General features: G+C 41.5%; 1 protein-coding gene across 4 annotated transcripts in view; it reads left to right on the top strand.

Annotated features, from left to right (window-relative positions):
* The first annotated feature begins 4,276 nt into the window (after positions 1 to 4,276).
* The window catches only part of EPS15 (epidermal growth factor receptor pathway substrate 15), a 52,446-nt gene continuing 38,927 nt past the window's right edge, over positions 4,277 to 17,795 (top strand). The window contains exons 1-4 of one of the 4 annotated variants that reach the window (XM_052800971.1): positions 4,277 to 4,445; positions 11,902 to 11,943; positions 17,001 to 17,090; positions 17,423 to 17,470. In XM_052800971.1, the coding sequence (XP_052656931.1) occupies positions 4,419 to 4,445; positions 11,902 to 11,943; positions 17,001 to 17,090; positions 17,423 to 17,470 (207 nt within the window). In that variant the 5' untranslated portion in view covers positions 4,277 to 4,418. Of the gene's footprint in view, positions 4,446 to 5,275; positions 5,581 to 11,901; positions 11,944 to 17,000; positions 17,091 to 17,422; positions 17,471 to 17,795 lie in introns of those variants that run through there. The other 3 variants (XM_052800972.1, XM_052800973.1, XM_052800969.1) reach the window with 3 other exon arrangements.

Genomic DNA, 17,795 nt, shown 5'->3' with positions numbered 1-17,795 from the left:
GAATAGTAATTATTTTTTTGCCAGGATTATGTGTGTTCATGGACATGGTTCCTTTTGTTCTGTAAAACTCAAAATGGTTTAATCCTTCTTATATTTAGATCCTTAATTCTGTATATGTAATACTGGAGCTACTAATCTGCTTTGCACTGAAATTTCAGAAAGCTGGATACGTCATTTTATGTTCAGGTATGCAGGAGGCAGGAGTGAGTCATTCCTCTAGTCGGCCTCCTGAGCGTTCATGAGTTGTAATAATACTTTTCCTAGAACGAGCAGAACAAGTCATACTAAATACCTACATGTTGTTTTGGAAAAAAAAATAATGGGCTTCCTGTGTACTGATCCATAATGTAAACAAAGCTATAATAAAGGAAGGGATGGATACTTAAAATGTTATTTCCAGGGAGACCAGTGGATATGATTGAAATGTTACTAGCTTTACTAACAAAGATATTTGGTGATCATAAGAGATTTATAAAACACAGAGGTCATTAGTGTCTGATTCTGACTTGTGTAAGACCTTTCTACGCTGTCTTGCTGCAGCACAGGTTTCAAATTCAAGTCAACAGTACTAAAACAAGTCACTTTATACACTTACACAGTATCTTACAATGGGGATTTGCACCAAAATGGTTATGCTGTTGTTATTGTAGCTGCACTGGTGCAAGCCCCATTCTTCACAAGCCATTTGGCTGGTTTTGATTTATTAGTAGTCACTTGTTTGTCCAGTGTAGACTGAACCTTGTGCATTGTACTTCTAAACAAACAATAAAGAACACTGAGGTCTGCTACCCATTTGCCAAAATGTCAGCACTTGGAATCATAGAAAATCCTATTATACTTACAAGTAATAGCATGCGAATACTGTTCTCCATGTCTTTTTGTTACCAAAAGTGTCTTGTACTAGAGGATCTTGTGACAAATAGATCAACATACAGCAGTTATGGAGCAGATTACAGATAAACACATTTCCTGCAGGGGAATTCATGTTGAATGTGAGAAGATAGAAAATGAAACTGTTACGTTTTTACCTAGTTCATTGACTTTTTGACTGTCTTATGTTCTTAACAAGCTTTCCCCAAAACCCAGCACACAATCCTACCACCCCTTCAACATCTACACAATTCTCACTGCAGGAGATACTGCAAAAGGCCAAGATTCATGGGGTCAGCAAAGGGAGAGACAGAAAAACTTTCCACTGAGGAGCAAATAAGGGGAGAGGTACATTTAGTAAGTCCCCCATTTCCAGGTTTCCAGAGGTCTTCCACCCTAGCCAAGCCCTAGTGAGCTGCTTGTGGCTAAGCCAAGGAAGTAGTTGGAGGGCATTGTTTTGCAAACGTGCCAACGGTTTCGGGTAAATTTTAGTAGCCCTAATTTTTCTCTTGACAGAAAATACATATGAAGTCCAGTTTTATGACCCTGTGTCAGGAGATGACATTTCAATTCCACCTTAGAAGCAGATACTTCCTTCTGGGAGCTGTCATTCTAGATTCATACAAAGCTGCAGTACAACAATTCATTGTCACCAGGCTGTCAAGCACTGTTGTAATTATTGTAGAGATGTCTGAGGCTGTGAGCTAGTTGTTTTAACTCAGGTGGTTGGAGGCATCCAGGACAATGTTTGTCTGTGGGAGGCACAGAAAGCACAACAGAAAAGATCCACGTGACCACACCAATCCAGCATTAATTGAATGGAACTCATTATTATTTTAATTTGCAGAGGCCACAGTGGTTACCTTGAGCGATTCTTGCACTCTGACTGTGGACGGAGTGGTCATGCATGAATGACCACGTGTTTTTAAAGTCTGTCCACCTCTCAGAGGAGCCAAGCGTGCTATATGTGTGGCCAGGGCATGAAGGCATGTAACCACATACCTGGCACTGCCTGCTAGTTCCTAAGCAGCAAGTGCAACTCGTAGTCATCTGCTGCTGCTTCAGATTGTTCAACAGCAGCATGAAAAGGCTGTCTGGATCAGCAAACTGCTGTCCACTTCACAGTTTGTGGGTGCAAAACAGTGGGTTTTGTTGTGTTTATTTTCTGACCCAGAGGCTTCAGGAAGGTCAGGCCCTCAGAGGCAGTCATTCGGCCAGAGCTGACATACCTCCTGGACAGCACATTCTGCTCAGAGGGGGACATGGGATGTTTCATCATGCTCTGGGTGAGGCTGCCCTGCGCGAAGGGCTCTGCTGGGAGAGGCAAGTACCCCGTACAAATCCCTGGTGTTCCTTGACTCAACAGCCTTATTTCAGTAGCCTCGCTGCAGCTGTGGGTCTACTCCTGGACCAGATGGGAAACACTTGATGCAATACACAGCAGAGAGAAAGGGAACAGCTGCAAGAACACATCTGCCGAGTCAGATAGCCTGCCCACAAAATCCTGCTCACGACAGCTTTCAACATCAAGCCTCTAACTCCAGAGCCAGGTCCCGTTACCCTGTTTTGCATTTTCCTTCTGTTTGCAATGAGAAGACATCAGCCGGGGTGTAACCTCTCTCCTGAGAGGCCACCAGTCTGCTGCCAAGCTGTAGCTGTTCTCCTCGCAGGGGGAGAGGAGACTGAGAGAAGGAGAAAACAATTGACAGAGCAAAGGGCATCCATGCGAGATCATAGCAGCTAACAGAAACCCCAGCCCTCCAAATCTCTACCGAGGGGCCCCCTCCCAAATATTAATGGGCTCAAATAATGCTGTCCCCAGGGGACACAGCTGTAGTTTTACAATCTTCTGGTTTAATTTCCAGGTGTTAATTATTGTGGGGTAGTATTCCAATTTTAATCAAAGAAGAAAAAATCAACCTAGAAATATAATAGCCTGTGCTATTTTCTAGGAACGTTACTTAGGAGTAAATGAGTGTGAGGTTGGAGGAGGGGTGTAACAGTGAGCATGTGAATGGTGTGAATATTTTTATATCTGTTCTGTTTGCTTTTTATATTCTTCCCCTCCATATCTTCTTTTTCTTGCTGAAACAATGACTGAGAAACAGGTCGGTAAAGCAGAGCTTCTATAAAACCTTTATTAGAGAATAGGTGGGAAGGAGGGATCCCACATGTTTCATGACAGATGATGAGGAACAGCAGCTCAGAATGACTGCCAGCTGAGGAATGACAGGATGCAGAGGTGGGGCATGAGCGTTGGCACGAGTATGAAACTGAGCTGAAGAGGACAAAAAAATGCAGAGTGGTAGAAAATTAAGAACAGAGAAAGAAAACAAAGCACATTGTGAAACCTTTCCAATAATCAAGTATGACTCCAGGTAGTTTCCTCTTATTGGTCCAAACGTGTATTTCAAGTTTAAATTTGTGCCTAATCCATCTTGGTCTAAAGGAAAAAAACAGGAATGTTTTCCCTCCACCCTCAGTGACCGATGCACAATGCGGTAGCGCAGAGAGCTCAGAATAGTAGTTGAAATAGCCAGTGTGTGGGAGTGAGCAGGTACAAAAGGGTCCGTTCGTGCTCTCCTGTTCCCTGGCTCTCTTGTGGCAGAGGGAAATTCGCCTGGGTGAAGCTGGAGCCCCAAGCGGGAGAAAGAGCAGGAAAATAAAGCGGTGACACGAGTATCGCTTCCAGCCAGTTTGTACACAATTGTTTCTCATGGGTTAGAAGAATGTGGTGCAGTTGGCTTCCCACTCCAGCTTGCTCCTCTTTCTCTCGCTGCCTATGTTGTCTCACAGTTTCTCCTGTCGTAAGGGTTGCTCGTCCCTTTTCTGCTTTTCCCCTCGCAGAAGACCCTCTGTTCCCCGTACTGTTCCACCGAGCACAAACAGTCTGACTGGGAGATGGACGTATACAACCAAGAGTTGCCTGGGCAGACGCGTCATTCCGTGTGAGCGGAGGGGTCTGGGGCAGAGAGGCAAGAGGCCGAGCCCAGGGCTGCCCCTCGCTGCTGCTGAGCCAGGAGAGGATGTATCGGGTCAGCACATCCTGCTGGGCTCGCAGGCTGCTTCCTCCTGGGCCCTGTGCCCAATTCTGTTGCAGCCGAGCCCAGACCTGATGCTCCTCCTGTTCTGGGACTTCCCCCACCTGTGTCACGACTAAACTGGGGGACTGTACCCGTTCAAAATGCTCGAAGCATCTCCCGCAGAAGCAGGGCCGACGGAGAAGGTAAGGGACAGGCTAGGAACCGGGAGCGGGGAACGTCGGCCACCGTATCAGGCCAAGAACTCCGGCTCCGGGTTTTTGTTGCAGCTGCCTCGAGTGGGCTCGGGCTCCGGCTCCAGCGAGCGCGCTCCGGCGCCCGGTTTTGCTTGCGGCTCCCGCTGCCGGGTGCTGGCGGAGGAGGCCCCGGCTCCGGCCGTCGGGCGGGCGCCGATCCGGTGCCGGGTTTTGGCCGGGGCCGGCTGGGGAAGTTGCCGAAGTTGGGCCGTGAGTGCCGGGGCCGCGGCGCGTCCTTCCTGCGGCCCGGCCGGTGCATGATGGAAGCAGCATGGCCGCCCACCTCTCCCTGACACAGGTACCTCCCGCCGGCCTCCGCGCGGGGAGGGGGGGCTCCCCACCCCTGCCCGCCCGCCCGCCCGCCCGCTCGCTCGCCCGCTCGCTCGCCCGCTCGCTCGCCCGCTCGCTCGCCTCCCTCTGCCGGCGGGCTCCGGGGCCTGGCGCCTCCCGGGCGGGGGGCGGTGGGGGGGTGTTGGGGACCGGAGCCGGGGCCCGGGGCTGAGCCGCTCCCGCCGCGCTGAGGCGGGCGGCGGGGCCGCCTCGACGCCGCTGGGGAGTGGCTCGGCGCTCCCCGGAGGGCCCCGTGGCGGCGCGGCTTTGTGTGCCCGCCGCCGCCCCTCAGCCCTGCCCCGCCGCGGTAACGGCCGCCGGCGCTGTCAGGTGGCGGCTGAGGGGGGGCGGGGGCGGTGTGTGTGCGTGCGTGTCTGTGGGAGAGCCGCGACCCGGGGCCGCCGCGGGCGTGAAACGAGATCCCGCCCGGCTGCAGGTGCCTCTGCGCGGGGCCGGGAGCCGGCCCGCCGGAGCCGCGGTCGTTCCCCCGGCCGGGAAGCGGCCCCTCCGGGCGGGCAGCGCCGCGGTCGCGCCCGGCAGCCCGCAGAGGTCTGGGCTGCGGGGGCCGTAATCGCGGCTGGTCTTTTGTCTTCTCTAAAGACACAGGACGCCTGGTTTAAACAGCAAAATAAACCCCCCAAACCCCGCCCCGTAGATTTTGAAGGCGGGTGGTGAACTCGGAGGCAAGGAGAGTGTTCGCCGAGGGTTTGAAACGCGATAGCCCTGGGCTGGGTAACCGTGCCCCGGTGCCTGTGCGGGCAGCCGCCGGCCCTGCCTGCCTGTCTCCCCGCTCGCTTCCCGGAGCTCTGCAGCTGACAGCACGGGGAGAAACGGGATCGAGGGACTCTCTGGCGGTATACCAGCGTCAGCCTGTTAACGGGCAGCGTGCAAGAAGATTACCTTGGAAGGGAGAGCTTAATTTCTTGGTTTAACTGAAACTTAGCTCCGAAGGTTATCGCTTGGAAGTCATTTTACCTTTTGGGTGGGCCCCATGGCATGGGGACACCATTTTTGTATACTGCCTGTACAGGTCCCCGATAGTGAAGAGCTTTGCAGGTGATGGTCTTAAAATGTGGAGAATCGTGGCACCGTTTCATGCTCAGGTGATCTCTGCCTAAATTGTTGCTTGCATTTTTTTCCTGATGGTAGCAGAATTGCTTCATACAAGTAATTCTGTACTGTTAGGGCTATGTCTTGTTTATTCCCCAGAGATTTCATAGCTAATAAACTGCACTTTTTGTTACTTTTTTGTTTCGTTTAGCAGTGACATGAGAAATTTGCATTCCTACCTGACATAAGCCTGAGGCAGGCCTATTGGTGCACATTCTCCTGGCTTGTGATGTTTCAATCTGATAATTAATTGTCACATTTACAGAAAGTAAAGCTGGTAAATAAGCGTGAATCACTTAAGCACATAGAAGTAAACTTAAAAAGTTGTCAGCAAGGCTACTCAATTTGCAGTTACTCACTCATGTAGTTGACTTTTGAGAAAATCATCAACTATTTCAAGGAAAGAAAGGAGGATAGTTCACTGAAAAGATGAACTTCAAATATGTGGAGAAAATAAACATGTCTAAAGATGTATAGTTACAAAGTATAGTACCTTCTGTGAAAGCTAGCTTTAATATTAAAAAATGTTAGGTTAGCTTTTTCTGTGTCTCTTTTTCAACAGTCTTCAAGCAAAAGAAAAAAGTTTAGAACATCTCCTTACTGAAGAGGAAAAGAGTTGTCATAGACCAGCAGCCTTAATTCTGTTGGTCTAAAGGCATGGGCTCTTCTGGCTCTTTATTTGGGGAGAGGGAAGGAGTGTCTGCTCTGGTGTGTTCTGCAGCAAGACATTATTGCTTACAGGCAGTGTAATCCTTTCATTGTAGAATTTATTTGCTTTTTTGGTCACACGGAAGGGGAACTAAATAAAAACGCGATAATGTTGACAGAAGCAGAAAAATCACCAGTATCCTTAAAACCATTGTGACTACAGCTTACATCAGTGGTTAAATTGAGGAAGCTATTTCTGTTGTTGTTGACCATTTGTGTGGGGATTTCTTTTTTGTTGTTTGTTTGTTTTTTCTTCTTGCATTGCATAAGAATCATCTTAGAAAGTCAAGCAAGCCTAAAGGTAATTTCTTCAATATTAAGTTCTAACTTCTGGAATTCCAGGGTTATGAAAAGTCATAACAAATTAAGTGTTCTAAATCTGTTTAGATGAGCATGAGGAAGTGAAAATGACAGTATAGGGGGTGGGGGGTACAGTTACCCGCTGCAGTTAGATCAGTTACTAACACCAGCAATAAAAAGTATGCAGATCGTTACTTTCTGCTGTAGACCACGTGCAGAGAATAAGAGGCATATTAACCTGCAGTCAAGCTCACAATTACGTCAAATTTTCTTTTCCCATTCCCATGTTGGGTTTGACTGATTTAACATGGCTAGGAGGTTGGGTATTTCCAAATGAGACTAGGGTATTTTCAGACGACTTTGCAGCTGCAGTGTCTGAGAGGGCTAGACATCCTTTATTTGAATAGCGAAGCTCTGTTTAAGTAATTTGAAACTTTTTGGTGCTAATTGTATTCTGTTGGCTGATTAGTGAAAATATTTCAGGACTGTGTAGCTGTAGTGAAATTTATTACACCAAGCATGCTTGAAAGAGTGTTGCAAATTGAAGGTGATTCTCTCTCCTTACTCCCCCCAATTTATTAATAATTTGAAGATTCTTTTATCTCCCCATTTTGAACCCATTCTGCAACATCTTGTTGCCACTTGCATTTGCTCAGTAAGTGTTATGGTCTGAGCATAACTGTGAATTTAATATGGAACTTCTAAGGAAACTTCTACTGAGTGAATGTTTTGTTGTGGTTGCCTTTAGTTTGGAAACAACCTAGCAACATCAGTGAGAAGGAACCATTTCTATCTCACAAACTGTCATTTGTTGTTGGAAGACCCAAACTAAGCTATAGCCAATATGAGGACTTGTATTTTTGACCTGCCGAGGACAGTTGCTTATCTGGCCTGTTTCATTTAGGGAGCAAGAACAGAAAACTGAAGATGCAGAAAATGCATGTTGAGAGTAGGGAGGTTATGTTTGTTGAAAGCTGGTGTGATAAGGACATTCAAAACCTTCTTGTTGCTCTTGGAAATTGAACTTGTGGTTTATTCTGAAAAGCTGCCTGTGTATGATTGAGGGGGAAGCTCACAGTTTGGGGAAGGACTGTAAAGAAATATTCAGGGAGAATAGGAAGATAACTTTTTGTGTTTGTCTTCCTGATGGCATGAAATGCTTCTTACGAAAAATGTGCTAGTTGTCTTAAAGTAGTTATGAACTGCTTTGGTAAACAAGACAAAGTCACGTAATATCAATTTGTATCCTAATTAGCTGCAAGTCTCAGTTTAAACTTCAGTATTTTGTCACGGAGTCCAGAACACTGTGCTTTGTTGTTGAAGGGAAGCATTGAATATTACAACTGAGGCTAAACTAGATAGATACCAGTCTAACGCAGGCATTGCCAGGATTAACGTCTTGTTACTGGAATACGTAGGATGTAAATACTTGCAGTATGAATGGCACTCTCATAGTAAAATATATGTTACATATAATGTAGAGCCAAAGCTTTTGAGGTCTCTGGCAACCTTTGGATTTTTTTTTTTTTTTTTAACGAATCAACAAAATGATAAAATAAGATCTTAGTTTGTTCTTTTTGCTGGAGTGAGAGATCTGTTGTTCCTCTTTCTGTCCTCCATGAAAGATGAGGAAATCTGAGTATGCATGTGTATGTGTTTAAACTTGAGTATAGAGGAGGGTGACTGCTCCTAAGGCAGATAGAACTTAATTTTTTTTGATTGATATTGCATCAACCATGTTGGAGAGTAGCTGCATCTAAAAAAAGGCAGCGGAGCTACTCTTTCATGTTCTAAAGGCTTTGTTCAGTACTGATTAGAAGATGGTGGAGGTTTCCTGTAGTGATTTGAAAATGAAGTCAAACCATTCTGAATTATGCAGTGACAGACATCTATGCAGAGAGAAGATGGCAGAGTTTTTGTGCATGCTTCAGCTGTTTGATGGGATTGAAAGTGCTGAATTTTGAAGTATGTGGTAATATTTGTATATAAATTTATAGTAAATATTTTCTTATCTTTACTTTTGTTATTGCTGTAGGAGATGTGCTCGGTTATATAATGGAAAGTGGTAGAAAGCTTTTATCACGAAACACTTCGGATAAGACAGTAACGCAATAGGGGAAAAAGAGACAAGTTGATTATTGTTTGGAAAGGGCATTGTAAGAAAACCAGCTTGCCTTAAACTTACCTGCTTTTTGGCTGGCTGACTACGTGAAGAACATTTATGACCTGATTGTGTCGTTTGGCCTGGAAACTCTTAAAATGAATCCTAGAGCTTTGCATCATGATAGAATGCAGTATTTTGGATTTTAATCGAGATAGAATAGCTTGTTTCTCCCCTTCTCTCTCATTTGGGTTGAAGGGGAAAGTTTTTTTTTTGAAGGGTTTGTTTTTAAACCCTTTTGTGCAAAGGAAGGTTGTGGATGGATGGGGTGGACAGACTGGTAGTAGTATCTTACTACACCTAAATGCCAGTGTGCTAGAGGGATGAAAACATGGGGATATAAAGGCTTGACTGACAACAGAACATGAAAAAGGCAGGTGTCCCTGAAGGTATTTTTTATTGCCTAGGTTAGTATTCTAAAGTTCATAGGTTTGTAACAAAGGTGGTAATTACTAGAACAGATGTTACTCTTAGAAGTGATAAACTTTTAAAGGGAGTCATAATAATGTATTTCTATTTTTGTATGCTGTGGAATCTGACCTTTTCTCCGTCCCTCCTTTTTGCATTGAAAACAAGGTGAATTTACTCTCTGCAATTGGTTGTTACAAATCCAATAAAGAGAATTTTGCCAGGTAAATTCTACAGCAGCACTTTGAAAGTGCTTCTTGTCTCAGAAACGTATCCTAGACTATATTTGTATCTGTTGTTTTATTGTGGGATATACTTTGAAGGAAAAGCAAGTCTGTTACTAGTAAAATAGCCTGGGAAGCTTTTTTACTACTATTATTCTATTTGGCGTCACAGGAAATTCCAGTTACTGGAGTGATACTGATGTTAAAATGAGTATTGGAAACACTAATGAAATAAATAAGAATTACTGGCTCGTACTCTAAGTACTGAATGAAAAGATTGTTTTGCACTTAGTGTTTTCATTGCAGGACTTCAACACGATGTTTCCTGTCCAGGAGTGACAATGATTGGTTTGGCTGTAATAATGAAACACTTGGCTGAACAAAGGGTGATATTGGGCAAGAGGGATGATGCATGAGAATTGATACTTCTAGCATATGCACTGGCCAACTCTGTTCTAGTTTTCTGCTCATAGCTTTAATTTGATTCTGTGCCTCTTCTTTTACATTATAACGAAGTAATACTTAGTGAGTAAAATACTTGAATGTTTAGGAGAACTAGCCCTCTAGATTGCTATTCAAAGTGTAGCTGAATTGGTAAGTACAGCATTTGAGGTTTAGTTAAGAAAGTACAGTATGCTTTGGAGCATGCTGGAAAGCGGTTGAAAGTGTTGTTTGTTATATTGGTGTTACGGTAGTCAGAAGTCTGGCAAAACTAGAATATATTTCATCAGGCTATTTTAAGGGATATGTAAATGCCTGTTTAGTTGATAGCTGAAAAAATAAAAGTCTTTGGGTACCAGAGCAAAGTCAGAGCAAGGTTAAGCTATATAAATTGAGGAATTGGAGTGAATACAAATGAAGGTTTCCCAGCATATGTAATTTTTAATGTCTGGCTATGTGAGAGGTACTTCTAACCCACCTCCCAAAAAACATTCAAAACCTCACCACTCGCCCCCACCCCCCAAAAAACCCAAATCCTAGAGAATCAGACACTTAGAAGAAACTGAGTGACTCTGGGGCAGTGTACTTGCTGAATGAGCAGATGTCAAGGTCTGAGTGAAAGTTCTCCTGTTATTTCTAGCTGTTATCTATAATTTATCTTTCAGGATGTTCTGGTGATACTGCACACATTCTGTAGTTGAACAGGATCACACTAAACCCCTGATTTCTACCAAACTTCCCCTCTTAATATTCTTTGATAATCGGCACCTGTGAACATCTAAGTGCTTAGCCAAAAGAGCAACTGTATTAGCTATTGCTGTAGGAAAATATATGTGGTTTTATTTAAGCTGTCACCATTTATATGTGCTGTAGTAAAGTGTTTTCTACAACTATATGATTGACAGCATCTAGAATACTGTTGATGTCCATATTTTGATGCAAACTTCTAAGTTTTAAAGCCAAAGCTACCTTTTTGGATTCAGTTTGCACAAAGGTCTGTAAATCCTGTGTTTTAAGATTATATTCCTCTTAAGGGGGAGAATTCTGTTTTTGGATGATATTCAAACTTAGGTGGTTTGGGGTTTTTTTAGTACATATTGTGTAATTAACTTGTATTATGCTCAGTTGTTCCAACTGGGTTTGTAAGGGCAACACATTGCGATCATTCTAGGATTATCCTCTGCGTAAATGCACCCAGTCATGCACACAATCTTTGGTTTAGGCAACACGTACTTCATGAAGATAGTATCTGATTTTGTGCCTGTTTTTACATCGGGGAAGAGAGGTAACCCAAAGAATACATTTCTTGGGAATCTCTAGGGCAAGGGTATTTGGTGTAGGCCAAGATAGTAGGTTTTGCATGGTTTCAGGCCTTGGGCTTTTTTAGACTTTCTAAGAATGGTTTAAAAATAAATTCATAAAAAAAGGGCCTTTTCCAAAGAAGCTGTTTTATCCTTGTCCACCTAAGTTTAGGTGAGCGCTGAATGTCTGGTAGATGGCAGTGGAATTAAGATAGAATTTATCTCTGGCAAGGATTCCAGTTACAAAAATCTAAGTTAAAATATTACTCTCTCTCTTAATTTGGTTCCATTGCTGTGGATTTAATTGTGAATCCAGGAGTTAATTTGGATATCTGAAAGTTTTACAGACTAGTTGCATATGACACTAAATTCTAAAGAACGGTGCAGTGGATAACAAAATAAAATTAAATTGCTTTGTACTCATTAGACAGCACTTCCTAGCCTGTATCGTTTCAGGTTTCTTCTTTTGCCTATAGATGATCTTGCTTAAGAATTCTTTTTTCATACTGCCTAACCTGGTGGCCTGTCTGATAGTAATCTGATAGTGGTTAGTATCACTGACTTCAAAACAAGAAGTTAGTCTTCTAAAAGTTACAGCATGAAGAACTGTCATAGTCCTCATCATTTTACAGAATAAATAGAATTATATAAATGCTTAATGACTCTTTGAAGACCAATAGGAATTGTTTTATATCTTTATTTATCCAGGGAGAGGGGAGTTGAAATATGGATCTTTAGGGTTAATTTTATCTCTCTCTCTCTCTTTTACAGCTATCAAGTGCAAATCCTGTGTATGAGAAATTCTATCGACAGGTATGTATCTTCTTGCTGAAAGAACAAAATTTATTTTGTATTTAAAAGAAAGAATATTCTTTTGCTATGAACTGCAGCATGGCCAACAGCATGTAAACAATAAAAATTCAAGGAAGGTTATTCTGCTTTAAAATATATTTTTATAGTAGCTAACATTTAGGTCTGAGCTATATCAGTATAGATTTAATATTGGTTGTAAGATGACGTATTTAATTTGCGAGGGAACTGCCAGGTATGTATGACATACATCACTTTACAGTTATGACAGACTGTTAGCTCTTGGAATGGAGTAAATTCTTGTGAAATACTATATTAAGATTTTTGTTCCTTTTTACAAGTGAAACCGAATTTCTTGTGTTTGTAGTGCAGTTAGCGTTATGTAAGACTTGCATCTCTCTCAGAGCATTCCCAGAGGTTCTTACGGGATGCTGTAAGGAGTGAAATTTGGATGGAAGGCCGCTGAACGCCAAAAGAATGCGTGTAGTCCTTGTAGCTTTACTCAACAGATACATAAAATTTTTATTATTATATTTTCATATATATGATATTTTATTTTTACATTATAAAGTCAAAAGATTTGTATCATCTGTCTTTTATATTTAGGCCCAGCAAAAATAAGGTGTGTTAATTCCTGTAAATACAGCTTTTTTTGAAAAACAGCTGTTTCAACTACTCTATAATAGCAATATTTTGTATCATGCATAATATACATTATTGTATGAACATAAATAATATGAAGACTTTCAAGGAAATGTAAACTAAATGAATGACTGTATAAAACAATTAAAAATTATCTTTTTTTTTTAATAGAAAGACCTGATGAGTAATTGATGAACACTGTAAAAAAACAACCTTATAGGAAGGGGTTTTTTTATCTTTGTGCAACTGGTAATGTTCCTGTCTGTTTGTCCTAAGACAGGATATAGTGTATATGACCTCTTTATTTAGGAACTTCTTTTGGGCGTCAACATTAGAATGTAAGCTTATCTGCTGGGGAAGAGAGACCATGATTTCTATCCATGCTCTATTTTTGGATTGTGCTTAGAGGATTAGTCCCATTATCAAGCACATAAAACAGCAGTTAAAGTGTATCAGCCTATGATGCCTGGAAAGTTTGAGCTTTCTATTTTACATTAACAAGGGTTTTTCTCCACTACGGGAGAGTAGCAGATTTGAAATTGCTAAACAAGGAGAGAGAGTTTACCTTGATCTAAGTTCGTATGGCTCCTGAAGGTTGAAGGAGATAGTATCACCCTCACAAAGTTTTCCTTCAGTCTGAGGGACAAATCCACTGTGTGTCTGTCTCTAGGCATTGGATTAAAAGCCTTAGGAGAATCCCATATTATGGTGATCGTTATAAGGTCACAAGAAAAGGCAAGGAACTAATTTTTTTGCACGTTATGTTTCCTAGCTCAGTACTGCTGTCGCTGTCATGTTATCATCTTTGGCACATGCCTGTCTCTCTCTTCCTCCTGACTGCAATTGCTTAACTACTGAAGTGTGAAGCAAAAAGTTGGATAAAGAAACTGAGTTTAAGCACAAATGTGATACTGATTCCTAAGTCACTTAGCATCTTGCATTCGTTGGAATATATAGCCTAGTGAAATTGGAGCACTGTTTGTTGTCCAGCCGTCTCTGTAGTGTACAGGAATGGGGATTCCTTAAACGTGATGTTACTGTCAGTGAAGTTGTGCCAATGGATTTGTTTTCCAGAGGATTCATTTTCTGACTTGCTCAGTCAAACTCTTTTCTGCAAGCATTTGTCCTAACGAGTAGCTGTGTCTAAAGATTTTCAGTTGCACTAGGTAACTTTTTCCTTCCATCCCTTAGATAAGGATATGTCAACTTCCAGAATAGAAATGTTAGAAGACATTTCCCACTTTGTCCTATGGTGCTGGTAGAGTATGATTTTTATCCTTTCATACCGGAAGCACTTCAGAGTGATCCATGCAACTTGAGAATAAATTCATCACCTGAAATAGCTCTGATGCTTAGTACACTTCCAGTTCTATCACAAACTTAAAGTAATTAATCTGGCATAACGTGTGTTGTGAAATGGGTATAAATCCTGGGCTTTGTACTTAAAATCCAATTGAAATCTTAACCTTTCAACGGGGACATGCTTCTTTCAAACAAAAGTTTTTCTGTTTAACCTTTTCTAGACTGACTCAAAACAGGGTGAGGTTAAAGGATACATGTAAATACATGTGATAAAGTAGAAGGAAATTACTTAATCATGTGACGCAGTGTAGCAGGTAAGCAGTATGCCTGAGCTGCTGATGAATTCTTGATGAATCCTGAGTTGAAGTACTTATCACTGTTACCTTGTGACCTAGTGACATCAGGTGTACGTTTGTAACTTTTAATCATTCTGGCCTTACAAAAGACAACTTGAAACAAGAGAGTTGTTGGCCACTATGAAAACTGCTTTTTGCACATCAGTGAAAAAGCTCTACGAAGTTGGTTGTAACTGATGAACACCAGCGATCTTCTCAGTGTGATAGTCAAACGTAAGCCAATTTTCTGCAGTATTTTAATGCTTAGTAACTACCTGCATCCCAGCATGCAAGGCTCAGGAATTTGTACAGAAATTGAAATCAGCCCTTTAAAAAAAAAAAAGTTTCTAAAATTTAGGTAATTAGTTCCACAAAAAGAAACTGTATCCATATTGGGTTCAACAAGAATCTTGCTTAAATCCCTTAAAGTCACCTTCCTCTGGGCTGGAGGTGGGGAAATAAAAAGTAAACACAGCTGATACTGTGTTGCTTTGTGACTTTCCCTAAAGAGTAGAAAAATCCTAGGCTGGAGGTTTTCTGAGTGGATGCCAAGATTACTGTGTTTATGTGCAAGGTCAACTCCACTAACTGAAAAGGGGATTTGATGGGTGTCTTGGCAACTTTTTACCTATAATATGAACAGCACTCCTGTACAGACTGAATTAGATTTTTTAAAAAATCTGAGGAGCAGGCTAACTATAACACTGTAGTGCTTGTAATTTTATTGTCCTGACCAGGGAATCCTCAATTATAGGAAACAACCTCTCCTAAGTAAAATCATATTAGTTATGTTGAAAACAAAAGATGTTTTCACTTTCGTATTAAATGATGCTTTTGGGATTGCTTTCAGAGTTTTTTCTTCACTTTTAGAAGAAGTGTCTAAGACAACCTTCATCTGCTGCAGCATGCTTTCCAAATGATAAATTCTCAGCAGTCTTTCACTAGCTACTTCCAAGGCCATCTTGGGAGCTGTTTGCTTTGACACACCTTGTGTGTGCTGCACCTGTGAACTTGGAAGGTTGGTCTTACGTTCTGAACAAAACATTCAATATAGTCTTTGTTTAAACACAAAGCTATGAGACTGTAAGTGATGCAGTACATCATCATCAAGTGTTTTGCTGTGTATTCCCAAACTTTCTGTTCTATCTGAAGCACTAGTTTTCACTAGGCATTCTCAGGCTATTTCAAAGACAGCCATGATGACTTAGTGTTCAGCAAGTGCTCAAAAAGCACTGATCTTCAAAAGGGGGTACTGGGAAATCTAATGCCAGCATCAAGTTATTCTTTCTGTGCATGCACTTCAGTTTTCCATGCATGCTCATTTATTTGTATGATTTCAGTTTTGGTTCTCTGTCTCTTTCTCTCCAGGAAACGTGGAAAGTAAGTGACCTCTCTTGCCTCTCTCCTGTCCTTTGAAATGTTTATCATGTCGCAAAGTCTTCAGAGTTTCAGGGCACCTCATCTGATCATAGATGGGAAGACTCTGTTTTTGGAGATAATATTATATAATTTTTATCTATAAAATGCAATATATTATTTGATCTCTAGAACTTGAGGAGCTGTACAGCTACCTGTGTGACGTAGTAAGCCTGACAGTTTGAATTGACTGAAGATTCCTGTAGTCCTCCTCTCCATACTGTGCCCCTTTTAGGCATCCTTTTGCTTTAGGCTCTCAAAGACTCACAGCTTTTCCTCTATTTCCCTTGTCCTCATGTAGGTGATGTAAGTTTTACTGCTTGCTTCTTCCACCTGAAGTTATAGCTGAGGTACTGTTTTTGCTTAGGAACTTGACTAACGATCTATTTTAATGATCTCCCTATTGATCCAGGAGGAAATGCATGCTGGTTGATATTCTGCCAAAACTACCACTGACTTCTTCATTGTGTAAAGAAGTTTCACTTTAGGGAGTAAGCATTTCCCTCTTCTAGGGTGGTAAACGTATCTTCAAGCAGTGTCTTCTTTTTCAGACTGTAACAGTAATGAATTCAGAGCTAGACAATTAAATGTAATAAAACTCTGCGACTTCTCTGTCCTTACAAATCAAATGTTTTCCACGCATCATGAAGAAAATCCTGTGATTACGAAGGGCTAATTAGATAGGTTCAGATGATGGCCTAATGTGAACAAGCTTCCCTATCTACTGCGTAACGTGAGAAATTCTTGAGCCTTTGTCTGTACTTGAAACTGGAGAACTTGAAACCCAGGCATAATCAATGGTTAGAAACTTACAGCAGTGGACATTTGATTGTTTGCATATGTGTTAGTGTTTCTTCCTCAGTTTTTAAGTGGAATTAATCTAAAGCTTCTGTTAGGGTGCTGGCTTGTGACCTGGGAGACCTGGCTTACCTTCCTTGCTTCTGCCCCAAACTGGGTCATCTAGGCAAAATTGTTATCTCCCTGTGTCTCTAGTTGTATACAGACAGATGGGGATAATAGTGTATTTTTCTGGAACATTGTAAAACATATTAAAGTGTGAAAGATGCTTAGATATATATGCATAATGTGTCTTAAATTTGGCAGTGTTAGTTTAAGATACCGGCTTCCAAAGCCTGCCTATTAATATTAAATCTCAAGCAGCTAGGTCAAAATGCCTGAATTCTAATGTAACATGATTTTTAATGAAAGGGAGTTTTTCTTTTCCAAAAAAAGTCTAAAGATAGTTCTCAAAGTGACTATGTCAACTTGAGCATTCTTCTTTGCTAGCTTTTTGAGAGCCTGTGTAAAGAGACTGCATCAATTCAAAAGCTAGTTTATCATGTGAGTTGTTTTTTCTCTCCCTAGGTTGATTCTGCTAATGCTGGAAGAGTGTTAGCTTCTGATGCAGCTGTTTTCTTGAAAAAGTCTGGATTGACAGATTTGGTACTTGGAAAGGTATTTAATGACAATTATTTAATTATCCTGTCTCTTGCTTCAGTTAGTATCCCGTGTAAATTAAAATACTTAGTGGTACTACAGGATATGTGATCTTCCCTAATGTGTTTTCAGTTGTGCTATCCAATGGTTTCCAGCTTCAGTGTCCTTGCTTATTCTACTATGTATGTAGCTCATGGTGGAAATTAAAATGATATTTAAATTTGTCACCACAAGTAAGTGCTATCATAAAAGTTAAGACCTGAACTTTCATCCACAAATGCATTGTTAAATGTGGTGAGAACTTGTCAGTTTCCTCTCATTCCTGTGTGTCTATTATTTTTATGTTTCAGATTTGGGACTTAGCTGATACTGATGGCAAAGGTATCCTGAACAAACAGGTATGATTATTTATATGATGTATGAGGTTACTCTAACCATTAGCAAGCCTTGAAAAAAGATGAAAGTTAAGATTTCTGGATCAGGAAAGCAGTTTTTCTAACTGATTTGGTTTTTTTTTCAGATTTTTCTAATTGGAAGTAGATATGTACTTCCCACTTCAGTGTAAGCTACAATAAATTAAGCAGCCTTCAGCTCCTCATCAGTTTTTCTTCAAGTCATAAAATGAGCTGCTGTGTAGCTGTGCAATACAATATACTGAAAAGTAATTTAAGGGTTGATATACTGTATTTACTACATAGGTGACTTTTCCTCTTAATCTTGGAG

This window comes from Harpia harpyja, chromosome 11 (assembly GCF_026419915.1).
Source record: "Harpia harpyja isolate bHarHar1 chromosome 11, bHarHar1 primary haplotype, whole genome shotgun sequence".
NCBI classification, from domain to species: domain Eukaryota; kingdom Metazoa; phylum Chordata; class Aves; order Accipitriformes; family Accipitridae; genus Harpia; species Harpia harpyja.
The sequence above is the reverse complement of the archived record's forward strand: the minus strand, read 5'-3'. Positions and strand labels throughout refer to the sequence as shown.